Source organism: Limulus polyphemus, unplaced genomic scaffold, assembly GCF_000517525.1.
Source record: "Limulus polyphemus unplaced genomic scaffold, Limulus_polyphemus-2.1.2 Scaffold2205, whole genome shotgun sequence".
Lineage (NCBI taxonomy): Eukaryota > Metazoa > Arthropoda > Merostomata > Xiphosura > Limulidae > Limulus > Limulus polyphemus.
The window spans coordinates 171,296-190,510 of NW_013667815.1; the positions used below are offsets into that span (position 1 = coordinate 171,296).

Here is a 19,215-nt window from a genome sequence, read left to right on the forward strand (position 1 = left end):
GTATATATATATATATATATATATATATCTGTATCAGTGTAAACTACTTGTACCTGATGATGACAAAACCTTGTTGAAATGTTGTATATTTGCTGTTATGTTAAATTTATATTAAAGTTTTTTCTTCATTACCCATTCAAGCCATCTCCAAGCAGTATTAGTCCCAAAGTGGGTTCCTCATCATCGAAAACGTTAATAATGTTTGTATGGTCACTTAGCACCAAGAAAATGATATATAATATGTAGTGACCAATTCTACATTTAATAGATTTTAAAAGTAGATAAAAAAAATTGGCAAGTATAAAAAAAATACTGATAGAGGAAGTAACATAAGTCTTTTGTCCAAGTACTGTATACAGAAGGAGTGTTTTTACAAGTTTTATATTTTGTATCTGACATTTTCATCCCCGCAGTTAGTGACAACAGATAAAAACTAATATATGATCATTAAGACAAATTTAGGTTAATCCTAGCAATCCACAGCTCACACATTTTAGTGCTGAAATATGCAACTTATTGCAGTGTTTTCCAAAATGAAATTCCAACAAGAAATATTAATGACATAGAAATAGTATTTCATAGAAGAAAAATGTTTTACTCATAATACCAAATTTTATATGAGAACTGGCTATTTGTGAGCTACATTCTCTGGCATTGTCAACTTTCTTCTCATACAGTATTGTTATATCTTGAAAATTTTACATGCTATGGACTTTTAGGGCCATGGGTGCAAGCCTACTAAAGTGATTGGATATTTGAAGAACTTTAGTAATGCCTCCCATTCTTTTGCACATAATGTTAACCAGTTTACACTCCTACATCAAAGAAACATAAAAAATTAAATTTACCTTTTATTTTATAAGGAAATCATTGATCATCTACTTAAACTCATAAAGTTCCAGCCTTCACTACTGCCAGTAGTATCTCATTCCATACTAAATCAGTCAAACTGTTCGAAACTTAAAAGCTTTTTTTTCTAAATCTTAAAATTATGTCCTCTCATATTATTGTCTTCATAATACAACACAAAGAAATCTAAGGTCTTTATCATATTGATTACCTCTATGATCTTATTAACTTCAATAAAATCAGAAAATAATAAATTTTAACTTATAAGATAACCTTCAATACACAAAATCTTCTTAGTAACTCTAAACTGAACCCTTTCCATTAAGCCAATAAATTTTTTAAGTTAGACCAAAATTGTATGCAGTATTTCAAGTGAGGCTAACTTTTGATTTCTATTGAGAGAATTTCGTTTTTATTTGTAATCAAAATGCCTATGAATATACGCTAAAATTATTAGCTTTACTACTGTCATCAGAGCATTGTCTTGATAACTCAAATGACTTACCTACCACTCTTCTAAGATCTTTTTTCTTTGAACACACTATTGAAAAAAAGATACAAAATGCAAAATGTTTTAATTGTTTTCATGCAACACTAATATTTGGGGGATCAATAAGGTAAGGATTTAATCTATCTGTGCTGTATTCTGAAGACAAGCAGACACAAGCTTCAGATTTGGAAAATATGGGCTTTTTTGCAATTCAGATAGTGTAATTCTTAACAGGGTAATTAGCTTAAGGAATGAGTTGCAATCAGCAGAAGAGTTTAGGAGAGAGAAGTGTAGGGTACGTTTATGTTTTTATTTCTGTTGTAACAGGCAGTGCCCTCGCGTGCTTAATTGTTGGAGTTTCAATTAGAACTGCCAGTCACACCAAAGTTATTTATTGGAGGATTTTGTCATGACAAGTGGAGCTCACAAGTCACTAACTTTAGATGATTTACAGTTAGAATAAAGACATAGAGTCCTAGACCAACATTGAACAATTATAACAACAGTTATTACTCATTTCTAAATAACATGCAAAAGTTCGTTAATCATTATACATTTCTAAGTACCATTAATCTAGGCTTTCCAGTATTATACATAGATATACTTCTCTTAGTTAAACCTAATATTCCTTTAAACTAGTTACACTAATTGATTAAGAGAGAAACCATAAATTATACTTACAAAAGAGTTGGACTGGTAAACTTGCAGTTGTTTGGAACATTCAGAGCCATGGTCAGGAGCTTCAACAACTTCTCAGGAGAATTCTGAACTGGCGGTGGAACTGATTTTTCAGCTCCAGACAGGAGTTTATAAATCATAATTTTTTGGTATTCTCTCAACCTTCCAAATAGTATCCAGCACTACCCGCAAGTAGTCCTGCCACTCTATTGGTTGCTTTAGGAAAATTCCTGGGCTAACCCAAAACCATAACCAAAACTCTCAAGTTATTGGTTACTGTTATGTTGAGTTAACCGGTTGCCTATCTACTTGTACTACTACACCCGTGTCTTGTAAGTGATATCACCTCAAAGTACCGCTTTTGGTTGTTAACTACAATTTTTTCATAGCTTTCCTAGTGCTAATGAGTTAGCATCAGTAATCCATCAATCTGTTACGGGTGCTCGTGCACTTCGTTGCTAGGCGACGCCTTTACATAACTATACCACTGGCCTTGCTAACCCGAACTTCCTAGTTCTCAGTCTCATTTCGCAATACAGGCATCCCATTTACTCCCTTTTCTACATGTATATGTCCACTTAAACTCAAAAAACTGTTATAACTTTATTCTTTTAACAGTTAACAAATATCCTGAAGCAATTGTAAGATTTCCTCAAAAATATTCAATTGCTTCACTATTTTTCTCAGGGATGGACTTGAAAGGACAGATGTAAAGGACCAAAATGACTCCTTGTTATCCATGTCATATTGGAATTATGATGATCCAAATGCATTACTTTGCAGCTATTATAATTAAAGGTGATTTATTAATATTTGTCCAATTTACCAATTGATCCAAATCATTTTATAATACCTCATCATCATCAATACATATAGAAATACAAAGAGTTTAATGTCATTAGCAAACTTTACTAACCATGTACCTGTAAATATCAATAATGGATAGAAATAATGAAATAAAATAACATTCACTCAAGGGTAAGCTATTAGGAAGATTACATTCCCTCATGAAAAGTTGAATTTCCTCATGAATTGTTTTTGTTTATTTAATTCATGCAATATGTTCACTTTCATTGGTCCTACCTAAAGGAATATGGATGGACCATGCATTCCCAATCAGGAAAACCAACTAAAAAGATGAAATTCCTTAAGCAATGTTAAATTTCTCGGAAATTTAATATTTCGATCCCTGCATTAATGTAAGTAAGAAAAAGCAAAGGTCCAAGAACTGTTTCCTGAGGCACTGTGTTAGTAAAAAGGGTCCAGTTTGACAGGACTTCATTAATAATACCCTTTTGCTTTTCTTATCCAACCCTTACATTCCAATTAATTAGTCTTTCCCCAACCCCTACGTATGTGATTTTCTTTTGTTGTTCTTTATCAAAAGCTTCTTGAAAATCATGGCACATCAAGTCCACATTCTTCCCATCATCTAGATAAGTAATGTTCTCAAAAACATTTGATAAATAAGTGAGGGAAGAATTCTCATTAAGTAGTCCATATTGACTTTATTTTTTAATGTCATACTATGGCCTAAACTTGTGCTTTAAGTATGATCTATGTATCAGAATTATTTGACTACTGTTTAGCAAAACAAATTAAAAAGGAAGATGTAGACAGGATTGAATCTTCAACCTTCCACATACGAAGCATGTACTATGCCATATAAGCCAAAGTCCAAAATGTTTTTTCACATGCAACATTATTAAGTGAAATACGATATATATGAGAAGGGTATATGTTGTTGTATTATGTAGTTGGACATGAATGAAACAAAAACCTACCAGGCAGATTTAGATTTAAAGTAAAGAAGTATAAAAGAGATAAATGGAAAGACTATAATAGAAACTTTTTTTTGTAAGCACCTTGCCTTTCTAACTAATTGCCTTCTTTGAATAAGATCCGGAGATTTTTTCTTGATTGAATTGTTGATAAAGTGATGTTAAATAAAACAGTGAATTTTTAAAATTTTAGTATCATAAAGTGTAAAAATTGTCCTTGTTTGTCACTATCTCTCATCTTTTTCTTTCCCTAAAATATTAACAAAGCATTGGGTCCACTACCATCAGTAACGTATATGGTGTAATATTTATTCCCCTAGTGGATAAGCTCATTTTTCGTGTACAAAGTGTATTTAAACTTTAGACCTAATTGTAAATTTTTAGGTTTCTGTATTAAGGCAGTTGGAAATGTATAATAGTTATAAAATAGTAAATTTTTTAAATCATGGTATCAAGAAGTGTAAAAAAATCAAATGTCATCATGTGTTTTTTGTAAATGTCTTGTGTGTTTATGTGTTTAAATTGAGTTTGTATATTATTTGAAACCTGTAATACTTTTTTCAAAATTTGTTTGCTGTAGAGCATCAAAAATGATTTAAGACGTGGAATGACTATTAGTATTAAGGCTAATTATTGTAGATTATATAGGAGATAAACCTCATGTACGAAACATATTTAAAATTTAGGCCTAATTGTCAATTTTTAGTTGTCCATTAGGATTTGTATTGGTGTTATATTTATAATTCTCAGAAAGGTAAGGAATTAATTTGTTTCCTTGCCTGTTGTTTGTTATTGAAGTAATAGTCTCTAAAGTTAATGTACAATTAGCCAATAGGAATACTGGGTTTCCATGAAACATATCATGCATGCACTGAGTGACACACATTGTTCTTTTAATTACATAGATTTAACTAACTGATTTTGCAAAGTTTCTTTTATCAGATGCAAGAATTTTTCACACAATACAATTGACATAACTTTTACCAGAAGAGTTGCCAAAAATCTGTAATAAAAATTACAATTAATTATAATTAGTCTTAATTGTGAGTAACAGGCAAACCATAAAAAAGCCTCTGTGACCATTCTGTCTTTAGTCATCATTTGGGTAGTTTTGCTGTTAGCAGTGTTTTTGGTCCTTGTTCCAAGATCACCTGACTAGGTTTGGCTTACTAACTAATATTACAAAGCACCAAAGCAGAACTGTTGCATGTAAAGCTCAATGTACTATGCCTATCTCATTTGACTAATGTAATTAGTAGTATTTAAGAAATTCAGTGTCATATATTAAATCTATCTAATATTATAAATAACTGAGGTAACTAATTAATTATATTTAATATTTTAAATTACTTAATCACATTTAAACTTGCCATCAGGCTATTAATATCAACATGGTCAATTCCAGTATTTCCCATAATGCTCAGGGTGTGGAATATTGTTAATATTTTATTAAGACATTTCCTACATTGCTTCATGGTATTTGGCTCGTCTTGTTTTCATTCATCCTCAACTGTTCCTATTCTCAATTATCCTTTTTTTTCTCTCTCTCTTTTGCATTATGCTCTCTCTCCTCAGTCACAAGTGATTTAATATTTTAACTACTGGCAGTCAGTTATGGTTGTCTTTTTTATATTTTTATTCCTATCTATTCATCTATGATGGTGGTGAATTGTATAGTCACAAAAACACTAGAACAATAAAAAAATGCTACACACAAGTGGTTGGAATTTGCAGAACCGTTGCATGTAAAGCTCAATGTACTATGCCTATCTCATTTGACTAATGTAATTAGTAGTATTTAAGAAATTCAGTGTCATATATTAAATCTATCTAATATTATAAATAACTGAGGTAACTAATTAATTATATTTAATATTTTAAATTACTTAATCACATTTAAACTTGCCATCAGGCTATTGATATCAACATGGTCAATTCCAGTATTTCCCATAATGCTCAGGGTGTGGAATATTGTTAATATTTTATTAAGACATTTCCTACATTGCTTCATGGTATTTGGCTCGTCTTGTTTTCATTCATCCTCAACTGTTCCTATTCTCAATTATCCTTTTTTTTCTCTCTCTCTTTTGCCTTATGCTCTCTCTCCTCAGTCACAAGTGATTTAATATTTTAACTGCTGACAGTCAGTTATGGTTGTCTTTTTTATATTTTTATTCCTATCTATTCATCTATGATGGTGGTGAATTGTATAGTCACAGAAACACTAGAAAAATAAAAAAATGCTACACACAAGTGGTTGGAATTTTGCCAGAGCAGTTGTATAGGACTATTATACCTGACCAATACATTTTACACACACAGAACAACAAAAGAATTATAGTTTAGGTACATGCACATGCATATATTTGATACATCAAGCTAAGTCATAAAGGATGAAACAAGTTTGCCAGTACTATACAGTTTCTGTATCACTCAGATACTTGCAAAAAAACCATTAGGTTTTACTTTCCCCTACTTAATTGTCACTGATGGCTGATTGTAGATGCCAGTAAGCTAATTCCAGGGTGCTGTAGAGATGTAATATTCGTTATCATTTTACCTAAATGCTGTCCATTTAATTACATCTTACTTCTGTTAGTTTATAAATATAAACATTGTGTATATACAATCAAAAAAGTCTGTGATGGAAAATGTGTTACATGTACTAGGAAATCTGATTTCCAATAGATAATAAAGGGCTGTTTGGCCCATATAGACTGTTCCATTTTCTGTTACATGTTAAAACCTACATGCTATTATCCAATCCCATTTCTAAAAATCTAATCCAATTTCTTAACTTCCTTCAATGCTGCAGGTTTTAACATGTGTGAAGGCTAGCTGTTTTATAGGCTAACCACCCTTTTAGAGAAGTAAGAATGTCTTGAATAGAGCCATATTTGATTTTTTAATATCTTAAACTCGGCCCAGCATGGCCAGGTGGATAAGGCGCTCGACTTGCAATCTGAGGATCGCGGGTTCGAATCCCTGTCCCACCAAACATGCTCACCCTTTCAGCCGTGGGGGCGTTATAATGTGACGGTCAATCCCACTATTTGTTGGTAAAAGAGTAGCCCAAGAGTTGGCAGTGGGTGGTGATGACTAGCTGCCTTCCCTCTACTCTTACACTGCTAAATTAGGGATGGCTTGCGCAGATAGCCCTTGTGTAGCTTTGCGCGAAATTCAAAACAAACAAACAAATATCTTAAACTTATATCCTATAATCTTACTGCCACTATGGTTTTTATCAAAGCATAATCTGGATTGTTATGAATTCCAAATCTCTAACAATTTACAAAGATTAATCATGTTCTCCAAAGATCTTATCCTCCAGGAAAAAACATGTAAAGAGATTTAAACCTATTTCTACAATAATAACTCCTCCAAACCTAGAATCATCTACATAGCCCCTGTATGAACACTCACCAATGACTCAACATTTTTCTTCAACAAGGATAACAGAAACTGAACACAGTTTTCAAATTGAGGTTTAGTGAACATACTGAGAAACAACAGTTTTAAGCATCATGTAAACACTAGGTTTTCAAAACATTTTGGTCTTTATTGTTACACAGTTAAATCATTTGACATAATCAATTATCTGTGATCATCAATTTGTATTGTATAAAATTATTGACTGATTGAACTTACAATTAAATCAACTAATTCCACAAAAATTATTGAAATTAGTGTTTCTGATTATTCCAACTTTCCAAATAATCAAAATGTTACCACTATGATTTCATATTATTTTTGATTAATTCAGGTTTGTTAAGCTTATTTGATTAATTTCACAACTCATGAAATATATAAATAATCAAAATTATTTTTCTTTGTGGTTACTTTTTTTCATTACTCCAAGTATCCAGGAAATTGAAATATTGCCATTATGAATTCTAATTATTATTTTTTCATGCAATTTTGTTCAACTTCAGGTTGGCATAGCCCAAAAATTATGGTGGTTGCCTTGTGACCCAAAGGTAATGGGTTTAATTCCTGTCACCACCATACATACTCGATCTATGAGCTGTGGAGATATTATACTGTTTTTGAGTTATGCCAAAATAACTAAGGTTATCTACCACTGTCCCTAATTTTGAACTTCTGATCATCTGTAAGACAACAAGCTGGCAGCAACTACTTGCAACTCTTGGGCTACTCTTTTGCCAATGAATAGTGTGATTAACTGTAACATTGTAACTTTTGTATGGCTGAAAGGGGAAACATGTTTGGAAGCAAAGAGTATTGAATCCAGAACCCTAATTCCAATATGGTACTTTAACTCCACTCACATAAATAGCTATTCTCATTCAATGCTGCTCTCTATATGCAAACAAATTTTTAATGCATGCCACAAGCCTTCTATCTCCCCTACATTGGAATTGACTGTTTCCAGTGTGTCTCGCATACAAATCATCATGTGTCAACCCTCCACCAATAGGAGTGCAACATACTTTCATGATGCATATGGCTTCCTCTATTCAATTCTACCGAACTATCACTTCTTATTTGGCAGTACTCATGTTCAGACTTTTTTTAGTGCTATTTTAATAGTTTAATTGCTGAAGTGGGATTTCTTCATTATTATTTTTTTTATTTATATTGAAGAAATCTTTTAATTTTAACTTAATTTCCCAGTCTTTTTTTTTTCTCACACTCCCATATTTTAGATCAAACACTGTTTGATTTACATATTTCTACAATGAATTCTGAGGTTCATGTTCCCACTTTGGGTGTTATATCTCTAGTCATTGGATTTCTCTGCTACTATCTATCATCAGATTGATCGTTATATGAGTAAACCACTAATCCTCCTGAACAAACCAAACTTGTTCGGGCCAATGAAGATTTGATAGCCTTTTTACACCACTGGATTTTGTTGTGTTTTCCCCTACCCCTCTTGCAAAATCAGTTAGGCCTAATATGGCATTTTTCTACATGATTTCTCAGGTATATTATGTTATACAATTCCCCTTTTTACTATGGTTCCTTATTACCTCCATGTTAGCTTGTTTGTCATCTTTGGCTCTTGTTGTACACATGTAGTTTCACTGTGGTTCGAATTTTCTGGGTCGTGATGCGACCATGTCCCAGTTACTTTTGCTCCCCTCTTTCTTTTTTAGGATTTCTGTATTTTCTTTAGTGATATGTTTTCAATCATGTATCTGTGACATTGGAATGTTGTGTCTAATCTGTGCATGAACACTTGTAGGTTTATTCTCGTGATAGAATTGGTTCATAAGTTTGCCCATCCTGGACCGTACCCACCCGTGGAATACATGGTTAAAGCAGAAGGGGATAGCTGCCCATCCCTTCCATGCCTTGTATTGAATAAATTGATATGGTCTGCTTTTAAAAATAGGGTTTCGTGGTCATCCATTGGACCCTCTCAGGTGTTGTTTTTCCACCAGACTCTCTGCCGTGTTTTACCTCTTCTAGTGGAGTTTGAGAGTCCTTACCACTTTCCAGTTCCAAGGCACTGGGGTGGTGGACTGTGGAGGCATCCTCTTGAATAAGTTCATGAAATATATACAAAATACAGAAATGATTATAAAACCATTCAGTTGAGAGTAGGGTGGTGATAGTTTAGTAGATTTGATTAGAGGGAGCCACATGCATCATGAGAGTATGTTGCACTCTTATTGGTGAAGAGTTGACTCATGATGATTTGCGAGACTCATTGTAATCAGTCAATTTCAATGGAGAGATGATAGAAGGCTTGTGGCATGCATTTTTTTTTGCATATAGAAAGCAGCACTGAACGAGAATAGCTAATTATGTGAGAGGAGGTAAGTACCTATTGGAAATACATTTTCAGTGTAGGAAAATTATAACATTCATGAGTTAACCACTGGCCCATACCTGCTTGAAGATGTTACAATGTGACAGATAATTCTATTCATTTGAAATGAGTAGCCAAAACGTTGGTGGCAGATGATGCTGGCTAGTTGCCTACCTTCTGTTCAGCAGTTCAAAATTATGGACAGTGGCATACAGCCATATCAGTCATTTTCTTTAACACAACAGAACAAAAACATATCACACATATATATTTTCTTTTACAGTGATATTATATTCCATATATGAGCTAAAAGTTTGTACTTAAAAAAAAAAACTCAGAGCTGCTATGCTGCAGCTAAAAATATACTCAATGGTCAATTATATTTAAATAGGCAACAAGTGCAATAAATCTGCATAATTTCAGAAGCAATGATGATGCTCTTTGGTTTACATTCAACTTGGGTTGCACCTTATGTATTCATAAGCTTTCTTTTGTGCTTAACATTTTTTAATTGGCCATACTTCCCAAGATGCTGACATCATTGGTTGCAATTCTAATGTCACAGTCTTGCAGACAGTGATGAAGACTGGCTGACTGATTATATAGTGTATTTTGCTTGTGCTCTAATTCTTTAGCTCAAAGAATGAATTGTAGAGCCCACATAGCCATGTCCTCACCTTGGACATGTAAGTTTGTAGATGATGTAAGAGTGATGCATTTTAGGGATCCTGTTTTTAAATTTGAACTAATAACATATAGAACATATCAGTTTGATAACAATTCTAAAATTAATTTGTGGATAATTTTTTTATTCAAAATCACTTTAATCATTTACTTTAATTCTGTTGCATGCTTGCTAGTAAAGGGTAGAATACAATGAATTATTTCTTTAGTTTCAACATGTTTACTGATTTTAGAAAATAATAATTGGAAAACTAATTATGATTATTTGATTGCTTTCATGAACTGTAATATTAAAAAATTTTAAATTTAAAAATTCGAAAATAATAACAATGTGTGGATTACTTGGATAGTTGTAATAATTAAAAACAATAATAACTGGTAATGATAATTTTGATTATTTTGTTATTTTCTTGACATCAGTTGATTTAATAGCAATTTTAATTAATCAGACCTGCTCATAATTATATCTAGTTAATCATCTATTTGTGAAGGATTGTTCTCTTAGAAAATATCTTGCTTACATACATAAAAGCATGTTTAGAATGTTTTTATGGTAAGAATTCTGTAAACCTTGAAATATATTGTGAACTCATGTATGATGTAAGTGTAAACTTTTTTTTGAGTGTGCCAAACAGTTTGAGTAAATATTCTGTAACTGAAAAAAACAACTTCATCCCATGTATTATGTGATTTTAATTTTGCACTTTGATACATAATTTTCAATTTCAGCGAACAAAGATGTAGGAGAACCAAAAATAATTTTTGATATTATGGTATATGCCAATTTAATATGTTTTGAATATGTGTCGTAAAACTAATGGTAAGTAATGTTATCAAAATATAGAATATTATATTTGCTTTTCATCTAATATATGTATAACTAATGTTAAAATATGCATATATGACTTTAGTATAATATTTTGATTTTATATCTTAATATATCTTTAACAGCTTATTTCAAGTATATTTTACTAAAGAACCTTTATGTTTACAGACAAATTGTGAAGATCCAGATTTAGCCGATATATCTTCTAATCTGGATAAACTTCGTCTGTCAACAGAGAAAGATCTAATTATTGATGAAGGATTGGTTTTAACTGTGATTGATGGCATTAAAACCCTAATCAAAAATGAAAAATCCCTCAGTAAAGTAGTAGCATTCCTTCATCATTTTTCACAGAAGCAAAGAAGTACATCTGAAATTATAGCAGTTGTTTGTGGTCATTTAAGTTGTTTTGAAGCTGGTGATGCTAAATTTAGAAACTTGCTTCTAGAAAAATTACAAAAAGATTTTCAAGGTTGGTATGCTTAAACACATTAGGCTTTCAATACTAAGTTTTGAAAAATTTTAATTATTTGATGAGGAAGTATGTTGAGTTTTTATAATAAACGTGTGTGAATATTTATGATTATATTGGAAATGGAACTTATACAGATTATAACTTTGCAAGTACTTTATTTGTATTTGCTTTTTTCTCTGCTTATGTCAAATTGAGAAGGGTAACAATACATTAGCATGATTTTCGTTTAATCATTCTTGCTTATAATTTCAGTTTTGTTTATCCACTAAGTCATTGCTTTAGTGCTATCAGTTTATATATTTTTGTACTCACCAAGCTACTTTCACTTTATGTTTTAATAACCTTCATATTTTCTTGATAAAGAGATACTTATTCATTTTGTTCCAAAGTATTATTATCATTTTTTAATAGCATCAGTTTCTTACATCAGGTTTTTATTTTATCAAAGGAACTAAACTTGAAAGCAAAATTTTCTTTTTGTTAACCAGATTTTAAGTTTAACATCATACTTGGAAGCTTAATTGCATATTTTTCCCACCAGAATAAAAAACGATAATATTAAACTACTCAGTTGTAGGATTCTCATAAAATCAGAATGTGTTATGTCTGTTTAAGTTACAGTGTATTACACATTTGATAAACTAGTTTATGTAATTGAATTTGTCATCTTTTATTACGTTTAAGAAAAATGCTGAGCTTAACAAGACATAATTTTGTCTGTAAAGAAGACCAAACAAAAGAAAGCCATTCAATTAAACTTTCTTGTCCAAGTAAACACCACTTTATAGCTGTACCAAAATAAAAGCAGTGAATAAAAGCTTTCATTTCAATTAATGCAACATTGTTTATAATTTTTTATATTGAACTTTATCTTTAAGATATATATATATGTTCCTAGTAACAATACCTACTTTAAATATTTCATTTCAAATCCTTATCATGATTCAGTTGTATTTTCCACTAATATAATTATTCTTAGAAACACATGTTGTAAATCATTGAATTTTAGTTAATATCAGTGTGAACAGTTTCAATTTTGAGTTATTTCCTTAGTGAAAAAGAAAGAAAATGTGCTCATTTGCCAGATTATTTTCTTCTTGTAGTAAGAAAAAAATTAACTGTTAAATAGAATTTATTAAATTTGTGTAAATTTTATTGCTTGTTGTTTTCTTTATTAGTCCATATTGCTCATAATTATAGAAGGTTTATAATAGCAATTTTACAAATTGAAAAATTCTTACAATTGTAGTCATAAAAAGCAATCAACCTTAAACCCCCTTTTTAATTATTTACTTTGATTTTTGTGTTAATCCATTAAGTAACTAATAAGGAAATAGCAATTGTTATTTGGAGTTGACTATCTTCTGGATGTTTGGATTTAGTTGTTCTTGTTCTTTCAGATTATAAAAGTATACAGAAGGAAGATCCAGAAAAATTTTTATGTAATGTAACTTTTCTGTGTGAAGTTTTCTGCAATGTTCGGCTAAAAGATGGATCACCTTTGAAAATATTGTCTGTTCCTGTGTTAGAATATCTTAAGGAAATACTAGATTATCAAACAGAGACAGGTCTTGTAGTATTTATTGAGCAGGTAGGCTGTAGTTTTTGTAACATATGATTATAATATAGGCTGCAAAATAAAAGGCTTCTCAAGTTGATGTAAGATAGTTTAAATCTTAGTTCACAAATATGAGTGAGAATTAGGCCTATAATCTGGAAGAGGCACTGGTAGTGTGGTGTAAAATTATATACCAGTGACTTGAAAGTGTTGTTGAATGTTTTTGTTGTTGTTTGTGTTAGCATTTGTTTGTTTATTTTTTACTACCTTAATAAATTTCATAGAAATGTTCATTAGTTCTTATACTGAAAAAGAAAATAATTTCCAAGAATGCTGTGCATATATAGGGGAGTTCGACACCATGTGGTAGGCATGTGAGATACAGAGTACAAACCCAATCCTGCATCATAGGTTATTACAATATGCACATTATTAAAAGATTTGTTGCTCTTAAACAGTGAAATTATAGAAATATAAAGATAACATGTTTTAATTAAGTGCAGGCAGTAATAAACAGTATACTTAAATATGATTCAGTAACAGATGTTCTGTTGTGTGTAATAGCTTACCCAGAGAAATTCTCTTTACTGTTAATATGTTTCTGATCATGCAGAAAAGCTTAATGTATGTTTGCAGGAAAGTTATTTAAAGAGAGATCATAAACATATTTTGAGGAGGTCAGATTTATTCCAAAAATTAAGGTTATTTATAAAAAATAAAACATATTGTCAAGTAAAAGTTAGAGATACCTTAACTGTAGATTTTATCACCATAGATATTTATGCACATTTCTTCCATAAGACATACTCCAAAATAGTAACAAGAGTAATTATAAAATTTTGTGCAATTTAACTGAGCCTTTGGCAGTGTAGCTCTGAAGGAAAATATTAAAGTTGCTTCATCAAAATGAATGTACATTTGAAGGTTGAGTTTGGTTCATTGTGTGAGCAATTTCAATGATTATACTCAGAATACTTAACAGATACAGTATTCTGCAAAAAATATGAACATTCAAATACCCTTGGATATAATTTACCTTCTTGATGTATAAAGCTAAAACATAAAATGTTCATAAAAAAATTACATTATACTGGAAATATAATTCTGACTACTTGTTGAAATTTATAGCCAGAACTACAAAGATTGTACTATGTGATTCTATCTCAGTGGCTATTGGTAGAGCCATACCATCCATAATTATGAATGTTTTTCTGATAGGGCCTATTTCAACTATGGCTTGAAGCTACAAGTTATGTCTAGATCTAAGCTTATATTCCTTGATTCCTAATGAAAGAGTAACTGAACATAGCTCACAATGAAGTGGTGAATTCAAACTCTGAAGTCAGTTGTTCAACAGAAAAAAATTAATTTGTTTTAATTTTTGGACTTTTTGACAGATTTTACAGAACAATGGAAAGAATGGTGAATTTTTCCATGACAATCTGCACTTTTAGATGCACATCTTCCTGGGCCATGATTGTCTATCTAGCTTCTCAGTGTGGAATCCTTTTCACTGTTGTCTGTAGTAGCAATTCCCAACATTTTTCCAACTGTGACCAGCTACCTCTGATCCCAAAATTTCATGGATTGTGTTGTACATACCAACTTTTAAAAGTAATTTTAAATTAAATTGTAAAGCAATATACTTCAGTAGCTATATTTCAAAACCCACTTTTTTATCAAACATTTTGTGAACTGGCATTTGGGATCCACTGGTCTACAAGTTCATCTGTTGTCACATCACATTCAGTGAATCATAAAATACAGGTGTGTGATAGAATAATTTGCTGACAAAAAGAACAACTGACTTCAGCAAATATAACAAAACAAAAATGTAAAATATTTTTAACCCCATACTGTTGGAGAGTTGTTGTATTTGTGCATAGCACTTCCTAAGCATTGGAAACTATAAAGATACACATCCTGAAGGTGTGACAGTACTTGATTTTTAAGACGCATGATCATTGTCATGCACCTCATTTTGTCCCAAGGAATCAGACTTTCAGTGTATTCTGTATGATAAGAATAATGATTTATCAACTTCATAGTCACATTTAGTATCACTGTGTAATTAGTTTATTTAAGAAATGTTGTAATTTAAAAATAGTAAAGTTGTTATAAGAAAATAATGTATTTATAGTCTCAGAAACAAAAGTACACAAGTCATAAATTCAAATGTATTTTCCTTTGCAAAATTCATTCTTTGCAATAATACTATTGAGAGGATGGAGTTGTAGGCTAGGGCTATCACTGAAAGTGCACAATATCAAAAATAAAAAAAGTGTATATCTATAAAATATTTATGGTATGATTGAATATTTTTATAACCTTACGATAGTGTTTACCACACGGATTAAGGGACTTAATCTTGTACTGTTATAATGTGCTACTATAAAATGTAGAGCAGGGCAAGTAGTAGAATGTGTTAATTGATTAATCACCATGAACATAAATTAATTATGTTTAACCAGGGATGAAACTGTGAACAAAAAGGGCTTTTACTAGTATATGGATTTTGCTCCTGTGTAATGTATAATATAGTAAAAACAATACAGTCATTATTTTAAAGAACCAAATATATATTAAACAGGCAATGAAATTAACATTTTTATTATCATAAATTTACCTCAGATTTTAATTAATTGTACTTGCTCTAAGACATTAGTATTAGTCCTATTATATTTAAACACCACATTTTTGTATCTGGTCACTTAGGGATTTTTTAAAATTAGAAGAGTGTACAATAATAGTATTACGACCTCACATTGCTAAACTCATTTTTTTGGTATCCATCCCATTCCATTTAATGACAAAAAGACATTATGTACACTAATATCACAATAAGATGCATCATTTGTATATTTTCATCATTATTGACCAACCAAATTCACACAACCAAATGAAATTACCTAATTGATTTAATAATGATTTACGTTGAAGCTGCTAACTTCTCCTTGTGATCTTGTTGCCAACATGAACTAATTTTATGTCAATTATTATTCATTTGAAGAATATTTAGTGCAAACAGCCATTATTTAGTTTTCTGCTGAAAGAACAATAATGTTAGTATTTAGCAAATCTATTACTTCAAAGGAGCTAGAGGGTACAATCACACTCAAGAAGGTGTCTCAAAAGTACAATATTTCATTCACTTTTTTCAACTATAAAGGTGTAGTAGAGTGCATAGATTCACAATAAAAACCTTGATTTTCCATATTTTCCTATATATAGGCATTGATGATGATGTTTTTTTAACTAAAATGTACATTTACTTATGGGATTATTTTTCAAGACAAATTGTATGTGGAATACACATACATGAAGCTAGGTTTCTTTTATATGAAGGTTTTTGAAATAATATTACTGTTAATTGACCGAGAAATATTTTGAATTATATTGTTTGTCTTTCAGCAAGATGAAAATAGATAAAAGCATTAACCCTCTTATTACAAGTATATTAAAGTGTACATGATTTGGTGAGAGTTATATTAAAAATTTAATTAAAGTACTTTACATATTATTGTATATGAATAAACTTGGCATCAAAGTATAGTTAATAAATCAAAGTTTAATATTATATAAGTTTAACTTATTAATTTTATAAGTAAATATTAAAAAATATCCTCAATCTTCCCTAATATTAGAACTGTGGCATTTGTTCTCTAGGTCCTCTCCATTTGTTAATTGATTTACTATCCCTCTAAGAAATACAGAATTGTTACAAGCTTTAAGCTATTTAGGATAAACAATTGTAGCTTCCTGTTCCAAGTTGCAGTCATTCTAGAAAGAAAAAAGGATAATTTAGATTTTGTATTTTTATGGTGGTTATAAAGTTGATCAAATTGACGGAATGTGTATAGAATTAGGGTAGTGAAAATAACAGATAAAATATTAAGTTTTAATGAAAAAAAAACACTTGATATTTATTTAAGAGGTTTTAGAGATTACACAAATGAAATTTGACACTTTTCAGATGAAGAAAAATATTTTAATTCTTAACATGAAAATCACTTTGCACTTGGAGCAGTCAACACTTTGACTTCATATATTCATCGACAAATTTGTAGTAAAAATACTTAATTAAAAAATTAATTTTTTTGCACAAAAGACTTGTAACGTCTACTGAAAACTTGCTAAATTTTGTGAAGATATACAATACATATTAATAGTATGGAAACTGATGATTACTTTGGGATTACAAGGTTTGTGTAATCCATTGAGCCCATAGTTAGGAGGTAAATAGAATGAGTTAACAGAAAGGAAAATATTATCTGTTGGTAGTATTATCTGCTTGTACTCTAGATTGTGAGTACCTCTATTATCAAAAATCCAGATTTTCCTTTACAATATATGTAATAGGATGATGATTCTCTCTGATATGCCCTTAGAGACATAAAATTCAGTTGCTGTAATTCTTATCAACTTATCAGTTATGCCCGAGTTTCTTCTTACTTATTTTGAATAAACTGGCTATTGACTTAACATAATGATTATTATTTTCTGTTCTCTAGAGGTTTTATACAGGTTAAGGGTGCTGTATGAACAAAATATTCAATTAATATACTGCTGAATTACTAAAAAATAAGAATATAATATTTCACATCATGTGCTGATTCTCCAAGTTTTTCCTTGATTACAATCTTTTTTTTTCATTGGCATTAGTTTTTTATGTAGTTGTAAGATATATTTAATAACTATTTTTCTATTTCATTTGTACTGAATGTTTTAGTTCACAGAGTCCTGAAATTTGCCTCTGTAATGAAATATGGTACTTCCTCTCACAGACAAAAACTAAATATTCATTGTAAAGTCAACAAAGGATTAGGAATAATTTGAAGAATTGGTGTTTGCAATACACCTACAGCAAAGCTAATAAATTAATCAGTAATAAAAATTACCTTTTTACACTATTCATGGAGATGTAAATTGCTATCCCAACTATTTAACCTATTCATATGAAAGGCTCTTCTGTAGGAAGTTAAAATTAGCTGGTGATTGACACACAATCTACTAAAGAGTGAGGGCCTCAAAAGAAACTGTTCTGAATGAATTAACTTTTTATTCATTGTTGTTACTTTTTAAAGTCAGAACTATATGGTTAAGACCTATTTTATGTTTTTTCATAAAGAAGTTTTAGTGTTTTGATATTACAACACTTTTTCAGTTTAAGAAAAATGGACCGGAGCTTCAGGAACTTGCAAAAGATGAAGTGGAGAGCCTATTGCTGAAGTTAAGAAAAATACTCATAACAAAAGATCTTGGAACAAGATGTAGAGCCAGTTTACTGGAACTGTTGGAAATGTTTTTGAGGGACTGGAAACCACTTGGAGCTGCTGTAGACAATCTGTATAGGAATCTCAGTTGAAACAAACACAAGACCTTAATCTTATTTGTAAACATTTTGCTTGTAAAATCTACAAAAATAAAAAAAATAAAGTGACACAGCTTGCTTAATGAATTTTATTGGAAATGAAAAATACTATGCGTATATGTTACTTTGGTATACTGTAGAAGAATGCTGTATTAAACAATTTTGAGGTGTATTTGTCAATGCATGAAATTTATGGTAGTGGCAATTTTTGTTTTAAAGTATGATTTTAGTTTATTAAATTATATATTATATGTAATATCAATGTTTATTTGTTTCTTATAAACTTATCCTATTTTTAATTTTAAAATTTACTGCACAGGTTCCTGTAATTGAAAATTCAGGAAAACAGTATCTTTTAAAAATGCCTAAGGCTTGTCCCACATTAATCACATATCCCCCTTTAGAAGGAATATTAGGACATTCTACACAGAAGAAGTATATCTCAGGCTTGTCCCTCATTAATCATCCCCCTCCTTAAGAGGGATATTCTGACATTCTACACAGAAAAGCAATAAACACTTTCTTCCATATCTAAAGATTCTCTTACATAATCCATCTTTTCCTTTAGAATGGGCTTTGTGGCATTGTACTCAGAAAATTATACCTTAAGCTTGTCCAATATTAATGACGTCCCCCCTTTAGGAGGGGTATTCTAACATGTCTGATGAGAATCCACTGAAGTTAGCGGGTTTGTAATGTTTAAACTTTGTAAATGCTCCTGGTC

At 30.7% G+C, this 19,215-nt stretch overlaps 1 protein-coding gene and 1 long non-coding RNA gene across 2 annotated transcripts in view; both read left to right on the forward strand.

Annotated features, from left to right (window-relative positions):
* LOC106466247 (CBP80/20-dependent translation initiation factor-like) overlaps positions 1–18,663 on the forward strand; it is a 37,709-nt gene extending 19,046 nt beyond the window's left edge. The window contains exons 3-5 of the mRNA XM_022394226.1: positions 11,256–11,559; positions 12,963–13,153; positions 18,285–18,663. Of these exons, the coding sequence (XP_022249934.1) occupies positions 11,256–11,559; positions 12,963–13,153; positions 18,285–18,485 (696 nt within the window). The 3' untranslated portion in view covers positions 18,486–18,663. The remainder of the gene's footprint in view (positions 1–11,255; positions 11,560–12,962; positions 13,154–18,284) is intronic.
* Positions 2,290–11,158, forward strand: LOC111087481. Its single transcript, XR_002612154.1, has 3 exons — positions 2,290–2,300; positions 6,140–6,144; positions 10,820–11,158. It is a non-coding gene; the product is annotated as an uncharacterized LOC111087481 (long non-coding RNA).
* Positions 18,664–19,215: the final 552 nt, after the last annotated feature.